This window comes from Cupressus sempervirens, chromosome 5 (genome assembly GCF_028749045.1).
Source record: "Cupressus sempervirens isolate cs-2001-9-10 chromosome 5, ASM2874904v1, whole genome shotgun sequence".
Lineage (NCBI taxonomy): Eukaryota > Viridiplantae > Streptophyta > Pinopsida > Cupressales > Cupressaceae > Cupressus > Cupressus sempervirens.
The window spans coordinates 1,042,836,745-1,042,848,924 of NC_143122.1; the positions used below are offsets into that span (position 1 = coordinate 1,042,836,745).

Below are 12,180 nucleotides of genomic sequence, written 5' to 3' on the forward strand. Positions count from 1 at the left end.
TTTAGCATGTTCCATGGCGACTTTATACACATATCATATAGAAAGGAAGCATCTCAAAATGAAAGCAGAACATTTACTCAGTGCTCCAATGTTTCTTTGGGTTTCTCAATTGAACCAATTATGTTTCCACATACTGGTTAAAATAATTCTGCTTCTACCAATGATTTCAAAATGACAAATAAAAAGACAAAAATACTGGTAGTAATTCACTGTCCAAATTATAGTTTTGCAGTTTTGTATCTGTCAATGGCCTATTGTGTAGAAATCGCATGATTACACAAATTAAACTTTCAGTCATCAATTAACATGTGAAGTTTTCCAGACACAATCAATCTTGCTCCATTGAGACCACAAAACAAACTGAAACCAACTATGCACTTAAAAACAACATACTATTGACAGTGTAGCAAATACTTAAAGAATATGAAAACCCTATAGAAAATTGTCTCTCTTAGGCATTTTTGCAGCTAAAAGTCTTCTATAGCTACATGACAAAAGCAAAGATCACAAATACAGAAATAGGAACTAACCCTGAGTCTCTGCAATCCTTGCAGTTTCAAATTCTTGCCGTAGACGCTCTTCCAGGCTTTTCCCGGTTTCCCTTTTCCAAACAAAAATTATCAGCTACTTTCATGAATTTTTCATCTATGTTAGTTTAACTTTATATACATTTTCATGAATACCTGAAAAAGTCATATGTATTAGGATTTAGGTATTTGTAATAGTATCTTCTGTAAAACAGAAATATAACTAAAGACGATATGCATTACATGAATTTCCATAGAAAGGATATCAATGCGAAGTCCAAACAAGATCAAATGTTAAACCAGCAAATTTCTGTGAAAAAAGTCACAAGCTAGGATGTGCCAATGGCCCAATAACTAATTCATTTGTGGTTGCTTGATGAACATTTGCAGTTACACGAGTTTGGCACAAGAAACCTAAAAACTCAAAAATTGATATATATGTTGAAAATGCTATGATGAGAACCATCCTACATTCTCATTGAATGCTAACTTAAAATTAATTTCCTACAGGAGATGAGCAATGCAGAGCAGTATCGTCGGATGCAGAAGAAGAGATGAGCATGGAAATAATCTTGGAGTATATTCTAATACTATATGGATAAATATTAAGTATATGATATGAGTAATAAGTAAATACAGATTATTCTAATACAATGCATGATCCAATACCGTTCATCCAAATTTGTCGTAGATTCTTCAGAAGGAACCAGATGAGAAGAAACCTTGATGTTGAGTTCTGAAATAGAAATAGGATTTAAAAAGTCTTATACAACCATCAACTAAAACCCAGAAAACAAAAAATTACCAACGTAAGGGAAGAATCAAGGAAGCATCTTCTTGAGGTAATGACATTTGTTTTGATAGATCTTCTCTTTGAGCATTCGACCCTATTTGGATCATATTTAAGTAGATAGTGTTGGAAATATGTCATTTATGTCAAAGGATTGAAAATGGTATTTTCATTGATATCATGAGAAGACTACCATTAAAGAAGACATTGACGGTGAAGGTACATGAGTAAGATTGATAGCATGTCGTCATAAAAAGTGGATAAGCAAGATAAGTTGATGTCAAAGAATGTTACAATAATGGTAACTGAAATTGAAGCAAGTATTGTGAAGAGATGTTGAAGATCGAATATGGACGATGCATGTTGTTTAACTTCCTCTACCATACACAAGAATTATAAGGCAACAAATGTATAAATAAGCAGTGATTGAGTCAAAGTGTCAATCAGCATTATAAAATAAGAATTATTATAAGCAGCAATAAACTAATGAAGAACGACAATAACTTAATAAAGTAGTGAGCTCAATCTCTATATGACTGTTGGCTCCATCCATATATGACCAGTGACAGAGGAATGTTGTTTCTAGAGCAATAATCATAACTATAACAAATTTATGTTAATAGCAACAATCTAATGAGGGCACAACTTGAGACATGAATACAACAAAAAGTAAACTTATTGTAATGTTCCTAACCCCGAGAGGTTCGCGTGATTGAGAGTATGTTACCCTGAGAGACTCGAGTTACTGAGGGTATGTTACCTTGAGAGACTCGTGTGACTGAGAGTATGTTACTCCGAGAGACTAGCGTGACTAATATTATGTTGTCCGACAAGACTTGCGTGACTGATAGTACGTACCCCAAGAGATTTGCATCACTGAGAGTATGTACGGTAATTACCCAACCGTATAGTAGGTAGGGAGGTTTTGGAGTTGTCGTATGGTGATGAGGAGCTGGAGTTGTCGTATGGTGATGCAGAGTCAATCTCGAGGGGCCATGCGGTATGGGAGAGGTAGATGGACGATGTCGTACGGTGGAGTCATATTACTGGTCTATACAATGAGTTATGCAAAAAGAAGTCTATACAATGAGTTATGCAAAAAGAAGTCTTTAGCTTTGTATGTAGAGGTTTGGAAGTCGTGTTATGAGAAATTTATCAATGACAAATCCCAATTAAAGTAATAATATTAGAACACCAATTGCACAAGATATTTGTCAACAAAGATATTCGCCAAATCACAAAGTTATGCAATTAACACCAAACGAAGAATTTATACTCGCATATAATGATGGCGCACGGATTTGTCAAGTCCATGCAAAGTAATACAAAGAACGGAATAGGGTGAGGGTTGAATCCCACCTAAACTACGAAAAGCCAAGTAGGGAAGATCTACCACTTCCCAAATGGAAAACAATACTGAAGTCCAACAGGAATTCGCAATACAAAGAAAGTAATCCAAAACGCATGCCAAAACAAGTCAACCTCATAGACATAAATACCTCGTCGAGGGAGAAACTATGTGCCGACAAAAGACATGACAAACTCCCATAAATAATTAAAATAAAAATGGGTTTGAGAAATGCTAAATCAATCAACCCATAAACAAAGTTTTAATCTATTATTTATTTTATGACGGGGGCAATACACATATTATTTGAAATGAGAAATTACTACATGCATTACAGCAAAAATAGACTCAACTACATGATCTATGGGCTACAATTTATCAATTTTTGGAGAAATCCCCTTCTCACAGTACCTTCTCCCAAACTCAACTACATGCCCTATGGGCTACAATATTATTAAATTCTGGAGAAAACCCCTTCTCATAGTACCTTCTCCCAAACTCCACCAAAAACTATCTTTACGCCTCAAGAATGGGCCTTAAGTAGCCCGTCTTAGATTTAGGGTTAGGAATTTTAACATTTGGCGGCCGACGTCAAAATAGAGGTTTTAGAATTCGAATTAGAAATTGTTGCAAAAATAGAAGGATCTAGAAAAAGTAGTCCAACTTTTGAGAGGCGTAACTTTTGATCCAGGACTCTGATTGACAAACCACTTACATTTCCTAAAAGCTCCCTAAGTGCTCTATAGCCTTATGAGCCACCTAAGACTAACCTCCATTTTTCATGGCTGTATTAGGTCGTTTAGTGCCTCAAGTCTGATTCCAAAATGATTCTAGGTCTTTGAGCAACTTAAAATTGCAATAAATTTCAAATCGTGAAACCTTTTGACCTGATCTTTTTTTTTTTCGAGCGCTTGAAATTTCAAAGACAACCTTCCTTCCAACTTAAACCCTCTAATTCTTCATATGGCTCTATAAGAAAATAACCCATTTTTTGTGTTTGCATGTATCCTAAGGTGCACCAAAATACTAACCCAAAAAAGTAAGAATGGAAATTTGAGAGTTGGAATCTCTATTTTGCCAAAATGGATTTGCAAAAATACAAACACACCAAGCAAAAACTATCCCTAAACATATTTTTTGGGTGATATAGCATTGCCACTGGATGTTCTTGCGTCAAACACCCAGTATGAAGGAGCATCCTGGAGTAGTGGGCAATCTTGTATGTTGGAGTGGCTTTTGACCTTAGAGTTAGTGAACTCGGTTGAAAGGAGGTGATGCTCGATCACTACTGGGGTAGTTCTTGATTGTAGTTTCACATGAGGAGCTCGTTGATTGAAGGAACTCAATTATGTTTGTTGGTGCTTGGTGAATAAGGTGCTTGGTGGATGTGCTTGCTTGGTATGCTCGTTGTATACTTGGCGTGCTTGGTGGTTATTGTTGATGCTCAATGGTTTCGTTCACCAACTAGGTGTTCTTGAGAGATTTGATCAGCCAACGGGTGCATTTAATTTGTGTAGCAAGTGATCGTGGGATGTGTAAGGACCTATTTAGGGTCTTGGTTCTTTCTCCTATGTGCATTTAATGATTCTTGTAAGTTGACTAAGGCATGTGTTTATTTGGGTTCTAGATGATTCTATTTGTAACAGGCCAACTTTGGACCATGCAAGTATAAAAGGAGGGTTTGGGTACTATTGTAGGAAAAGAAAGTTGAGAGGCAGAAGTTCGAAGTCAGATGGAATGGAGTAGTTGAGAGGAGCGAAGTGTAGCAGAGCTAGTAGCTGAGAGTGGGCTTAGGAAACAAGAAGATTGCTTGGTGGCTTGCGAGCACAAGTTTAAATCTTTCTTGGTGTTTCTACCAAATTTTTGTGTTGTTGCAAATCTTGGCTAACTAGGGTTGGTTGGATCTTGTGAGATCTTACAGAACTGATAGTGCAATTGCTTTGTATTGGCTATAACCAAGAAGGCCTTACAGCCCGACAGATTGCATGCAATCAATTGATTATGAAATAAAGAGTTGGATTTGTTATTAGATCTTGTATTCTATTGTGTTACTGTTGTGTGGTTAGTTGCTGGAGGCTTGGTCATCTCTATTGGGGGTTCACTCGGCCTTACACTATGTCACCCAGGGTAATTTGAGAAGTGACCCTATCATGTCTCAACTGGTTGAGGAAAACTCAAGCAGTCAACCTCTACCTTAGATAACCAAGTTGAGTCTTCCACGGGTTGTCCTTTCCACTTCACAAGATATTCCCTATACAGCCTGTTTCTAGTACTCCTTCGCATATGACTATCCAGGAATTTTTCAATCTCCTCCCTCTCAAAAGTAGGGATTGGACATTGCTCGAATATCGGTTTTTCCTCTATACCATCTTCATGATACTTTGTTAAATCTACAATATTGAAAATAGGGGAAATATGGATTCCATTTGGAAACTCCACCTCATATGCATTCCCTGAATCATGTTTCTTCAAAATCTTGCAAGGACCAAATTTCTTCATCTTTAGCTTGTTGTAGGTGTCACTGGAAACCGTTCTTTTTTGAAGTACACCATCACTTGATCCCCAACTTGGAACTCCTTATGCCCCCTCTTTTGATATTCCCAAGCCTTAAACTGCATGTTCATGCTGGTGATAAGCCCAACACTTCCTTGTGTAGGTTCTTGACATGTTCAGCAAAGTCCTTTGCTTCAGCACTAATCTTGCTTCCTTGCTCTATCTTTCTCAATTCTGGTGTAGTCCTTGGACTACTCTCATTAACCAATTTGGAATGGTGACCTACCAATATGCTTATGATAGCATCAAATCCCATCCCTTAGGCTTATGACCTACTAAATGAAAAGCACACAATTATACTAAGATTGGGGGGGGTTCATCAGCATAATAATAATTTTGTCATTTTTTAAACTTTTTATCCAAAGAATTGCTTTAACTTTAAATGTTGAAATCAATAATTATACACATGAACACACTGACACAAGATTTATGTGGAAACCCAATGTGGGAGAAAACCACGTCAAATAAATGCTTTTATATAAACTTTGTTCTTTTACAATAATTTGTAGGCTTCGACACCTATGTTTATGAGCACTGACCCATTAGAAGCTCCAATTCCCATACTTCGCACGCACCGACCTACTAGAAGCACCAACCCCCACTATTGTTTTCGTGAGCACTGACCCAATACACACAAATTGTTCTTCCACCCAACGATGTTGCTTACTCAACTGATGATGGATATTTTAATTGCACAAATTTCTCTTCTCAATCCGGTATTTATTTCTATATGAATTCAACTTCAGCATACATATACCTCTCTTTAATTTGATTTCTTCTTCGCACTCTGCTTTACTAACTCACATATTCTTCTCATTTACTTTCATATTCCTTCTATATGAACAAATATATCAGATTACAAATCTGATTATATATTTCTTCTATTATTCTATTATCAGTTCTAAGTCTTCTTACAATACACTTCTTTAATTTCCAGCTTTACACTTTGTTTTTCATTCTCAAATTTTCTTCTCATAATTCTGAGATATATTCTTTTTATACTTACTTCTCTTTTCTCACTTGTTTACAATGACTTATTTTTATTTATTTTATATCTTCCAAACAGAAAAGACGTAGCTTTTCATTTCCAATCAATGTGCCCTTTCTTTAATTCATTTCATTATTCACTTCATACCTTAAAATTTAATCATGTGTATTATTTGCTTTACCGAATAAGACAGAACATGGAACTTACGTAATTGATTGTTGTCTTCCATCCAATTTGTTTCAACTCCAAAATATTGTTTTTTGACGCTAAATCTTTCCTTGTTTGCCGTCAATGGTATTTATTTTTTATAGTTTTCTTGGTGCTCATCCAATACTGTCCTCGATTTTGTAATGTCCCCCTTTCGGGGACATTAGGAAACTTTAAGACATTCATATAATATTAAAATTGACTATGAGAGCATAAATTAAATTGATAAAAGGTCAATTTAATATTATAAAGTGGGCTTAAAAGTGACAAGGAGGGATAAGACAAAAAGACAGGAAGGTAGTTGAAGAGTCACAGCTTTGAGGATTAAAAGGAGAGAACCTCATTCATTTGAAAATATGTTTTATGATATGGAATTGTTTTGAGATTTCTCTTGGAGAAAATTGGGAAACTTCGGCTTTAGCCGCTTGGAGAACGGAAACCCACAAGCGGGAAGACAGTGCATGAAAACCCATCATATTGGAGACGTCATTTCAGGTGTCTCACTTGTGCTTACATTGTATTCTAGTTTCAGTGTTTCCAATCTGACTATATTTCTGTTTTAAGATTGGAATTAGTCATTATCCATGTTATTGTATTGCTGATGTATAATGCAATAACGAATGCTGGAGTTTTTGAAATGGACATTTGCTGGTTATACATAGATTTATGGTGCTGGTTATAACTGGTTATTTGCTGGAAATTATGATATAAATTTCTGTTTATGAATCTGAAACAATTTGAGGAAAAAGCTGGGTCTAATATTCGTAGGTGATATTACAGTCTTCAGATACCACCAATTTTGACTTCCATGCTGTCCTATTTAGGAAATCACATCTCCATCGCACATCATGCTGTGAGCTTTCTATTGACTTATCAAAACAGATCATTATCACTGCTGCCTGTACATACTTTTGTCCTTAGAACTGTTTGCAGCTGTGAAATTTTATCGCTGACTACACTTCTTCAAGCTTACAATTGTCACTATATTGCATTGATGTCTAAGCATGTCGTTTTCCTTACACTACCATCCTCCTCTGTGCAGACGTGTTATGATATGTCTTCAGATTTGTTATAGCATTGCAGACCATTTCATGGTTGTCAGCATTCATCAATGCTCTCTTTCTCATCTACGTGGCTCATAGTTGTCTGATTATTCTGAGTATGAATATGTGAAGGAGGATGTCCACATTGTTGTTTACTTACCGTGCTGATTTTTGTTTGTCATCCATCGTGCTTATCAAAACTTCGTGTAATTACAACATCCAATTGTTGGTGTTGTTTCCTTCAGACCTTCCTATGTAGATTTTATCTAAATTTCCAACGCTTTCTATTATCGCCACTGTTCATTTTACTCACTGTTTAGCTTTCCGATGGCTTGTATATGCATAATGCTTTTTATTTTAATCTATGTCAGCATATATATTATAAACTTGATTTATCACTGATTGTTAACCTTGACCATTCAGTCTTCAATATGTCATCAAATATCTTTGCTGAATATGTCGTCTTTGTGATATCGAACTCCACTATGACTCATCTCTGTCTAGGCAATATGTAGGCTCATGTGATATATCAGGCTTGGTTGACTTCCAAGAAACTTATAATTTACTTTCTCTGAATATATTCATTAATCACATGTTGGAAATTGTCATTTATTCACTGCTGAAAATCTCCATATATTGGCCGCATAATCTCTGATGCATAGTTATCTTTATGTATTCCATTAAGCCTTTTAAATTGCTATATTGGAATGCTACTCTGAATTGACCATCGCTGTGTATGATATCATCCTGATACTGATTTGTGATTTGTTGCATTGCTCTGTAAACTCGTCTTTGATTAGGAAATTCAATACATAATGGCTGAAGACTTTGTAGTTCTGAAGATTCTATGGATTCCATCTTCCTCTGTATCTTAGTACCTATGCTTCAGATCCATGTAGTTTTCATTGCTGAGTGTATCCATGTTTCATGGTTAGATTGGTTTGATATTTGTTTGATTCCTTTGTTGTATCATGGATATCATGGATATATTGTTCATGGTTGTAGTTTTCAAACAAATCAATTCCTTTATATGCATATTTATATGTTCATCATCTCGATGTTCTTTATATGTTCTTCATTGGCTTCTTTATACACTAAACAATATCTATTAAGTCATCTTCATCCTTCTTCACAAATCATACTTTTGCCATCTTCACATAATCATCCTTTGACATTGATAAAGGTTACATTTACACTCTTGTCTTGCTTGTAGAATCCTTTGACATCAATGACAATATTCCATCAATAAACACCTCAGCAAATTACTCAGACTTCCATTCACCACTTCAGTTTGCCCATCAATTTTTGGGTGATGTAGAGAACTGAACTTCAACTCTATCTTCAACTTCTTCCAAAGGGTTCTCCAAAAACACCCAACAAACTTTGTATCTCGGTCTGAAACTATACTCTTTGGAAGACCATGTAACCTCACCACCTCTCTGAAAATCAAATTTGTAATGTCAACTGCATCATGGGCCTTGTGGCAAGGAATGAAATGAGTCATCTTTGAAAACTTGTCAACCACCACTAATACTAAATCATTGCCCCTTTGTGTTCTTGACAAACCAAAAACGAAATCCATACTTATGTCTTCCCAGGGTCTTGAAATCCTTTAGGTGTCTCACACACTCAACAACTCTACACAAACTTCTTCACATCTTGTGACAATTGAAGCTGAAAATAATGTTTGCTAACAATGGCAATGGTCTTATCTCAACCAAAGTGTCATGGCATTCCTCCATTATGTTTCTCTTTGATCAAGTTCTCCCTCATGGAACTCCTTGGAATGCACAGCTAACTTCCTGTGAATAACATACCATCTTGGATCATGTAGTGTAGCCACTTGTCCTATCTAGAGTAACAGGTTCCTTGCAAGCCTTCCAAACCTCTACAAAGTCAGGATCCTCTAGGTACAAAGTCTTGAGTTCATGAAACCCAACCACCTCAACCTACATTTCTGTCAATAATATTGGTCTCCTACTTAATGCATCTACAACCCTATTAGATCGTCCACTTCCATGCTTTGATACAAATGTATAGCTCTACAAGAACTCTACCCATTACAAGTGCCTCTGATTTAATTTACCCTGGCTATTTAGGTATTATAGTGCCTGATGATCAATATACAAAACAAATCCTTTTGGCAACAAATAATGCCTCTATTTCTTTAATGCCTGAACTATTGCATAAAACTCCCAACCATAAGTAGAATACTTCTTTGCATCATTTAATTTCTTACTAAAATATGCAACAGGTTTACCTTCTTGGCTCAATATAGCTCCAGTGACACTACCACTAGCATCACAATCCACCTGGAACACTTCGTTGAAATCAGGGAGGGCTAACACAGGCTGCTCTGTCACCCTCTTCTTTAGCAACTCAAAACTCCCTGCAGCTCCTACAGTCCACTTGAACTCTTTTCTATCCCCCCTCATTGTCTCAATTAGGGGTGCACAGATACTACAGAAATTTCTAATGAATTTGCGGTAGAAAATAGATAAACCAAAAAAAGACCTCACCTCAATGGCAGATCTTGGGGTAGGCCATTCTAGGATGACCTTCACCTTCTCTAAGTCCATTTTGAGACCATCAAATGAGACAACAAACCCCAAATAGACTATCTCCCTTTTGACAAAGCTACATCTCTTCAAATTAGTAAAAAGTTTCTCTTCCCTTAGCTTCTCAAAGACTCTATGAATATGCAACAAATGATCATTTAGAGACTTATTTAAAAACAAAATATCACCTAAATGAACAATAACAAATTTTCCCATAAATTTCTATAGTAACTCATTCATCAGTCACATGAAGGCGCTCAGTGCATTGGTTAGTCCAAAAGGTATGACTAACCCCACTCATACAGACCCTCCTTGGTCATTAATGCAAACTTACATTCATCACCCTCTCTCATTTGTATCTGGTGATAGCCACTCTTGTGGTCTATCTTTGTGAAGTACTAAGCTCCACTCAAGCAAGCCATAAGATCATCCATCCTTGACAAGGGAAACTTGTATTTGATGGTTCTCTTGTTTATGGCCCTAGCATTTGTACACATCCTTCAGTCTTCATTCTTCTTTGGTGCTAGTACTATGGGTAGTGCACATGAACTTAGGCTCTCTCGAATCAGACCTCTCCTTAACAGATCCTGAACTTGTCTATTCAACTCCTCAATCTCACTAGGAATCACCTTATGAGAAGCCTTGTTAAACAAGCAGGCTCTAGGGACTATATCTATTTGATGACTGATTCGCCTTACTAGTGACAACTACTCAAGGACATTATGAGATACAATATCTTCAAACTCATTTAACAGACCTAAAACCTCTACTGGAACTTCTCTACTACCTTCTTTCTTTGCTCTAAGAATTAAAGCATAACACTAAAGAGCATACAATTACACTAAGAAGGGAGGTGAATCAGTATAATAACAACTTTTCCATTTTAAAACTTCTATCTAAACAATAACTTCAAATACTGAAATAAACAATTATGCACATGAACAGAATAACACAATGTTTTACATGGAAACCCAATGCGGAAGAAAACCACGGTAAATAATTGCTTTTTTATATAAACTTGTTCTTTTACACCTACTAGAGGCTCCAGCCCCTATGTTTATGAGCACTAACTCATTAGAAGCTCCAACTCCCGCACTTCGCAAGCACCAACCTCACTGGAAAAGTTTTAAATTGGCAAAGTTGCTATTATACCGATTCACCCCACCCCCTCTCAGTACAATCGTGTGCTCTTCAATTGGTATTAGAGTCGGTTCCTTCTATAAAACCTAACAACATGAAGGTATATCTAGTGATCACACATGGGAAAAGTGAAAAAGAAATAAGAGAAAAGGAAAGTTGAAGAAGAGTATTAATAACAATGCACAAAATACTAGAAATGAAGTAATCAATAATGAATTCTTTGAGAGAGGAGTTGACTATATATGCAATGATGATTGTATTGACATTATAGAATCGAATAAATGTGATAATATGGAAGCTAAAATATGTGATGTGGTGGCACTAGGAATACACATGGCAACAAAAAATGATGATGTGGCAAATCAAGATGACATTGTGAATGATGGAAAAGAAATGATTGAAGCAGACAATGAATCAAGTACAAAAGAAATCTCAAATCAAGAAGTTGCCTACAGCAAGGAAGATGACGTTGATATCATGGAAGAACTTCATTATGCTTACAAAGCAAATGGAAATTTTAAGAAGAATCCAAAACTGAAAACACAAATTCAAAAACTACATACATCCCAAAAGGAATTGAGCAAAGTAATCGAAACTTTGAAAGAACAATTAGAATAAGCCTGACAATTTTAGGATGAGATGATAAGAAATTTAAATGCATAAGAAGCAGATTATGCCAAATTAGAGGACAGCCAAAGGCCATCTTCCAGTAAGACAGGGGTAGGTTATGATAAAAGTTCAAAGAAACACGATTGTACATTCAAAGGATTCATCAAAGAAGGAAGTAGCATGGAAAACTCGTCTAAGAAAGAGGAAGAACTTGAAAGATATGTCTAAGTGTTAATAAACCGTATCAGAGACGAAGATAGAAAGAAGGACAAAATCAGAAAAGCCTTTCCTCCAAGACAAGAGCATACATCTAAACACCAACATTACTATGACGTTGTTACTCATGCAATTATTTCGTTCACAAAGCGAGAGAATGTAGAACACAAAATGGAAGGAGAAATAGAAATCATTATGGGC

General features: G+C 36.0%; 1 protein-coding gene across 1 annotated transcript in view; it reads right to left on the bottom strand.

Moving 5' to 3' along the window:
* Nucleotides 1-12,180, bottom strand: part of LOC149559504 (centromere protein O) — a 182,057-nt gene that overhangs the window by 134,779 nt on the left and 35,098 nt on the right. Inside the window, exon 5 of the mRNA XM_089833413.1 lies at nucleotides 531-601. Coding sequence (XP_089689539.1) covers nucleotides 531-601 — 71 coding nt within the window. The remainder of the gene's footprint in view (nucleotides 1-530; nucleotides 602-12,180) is intronic.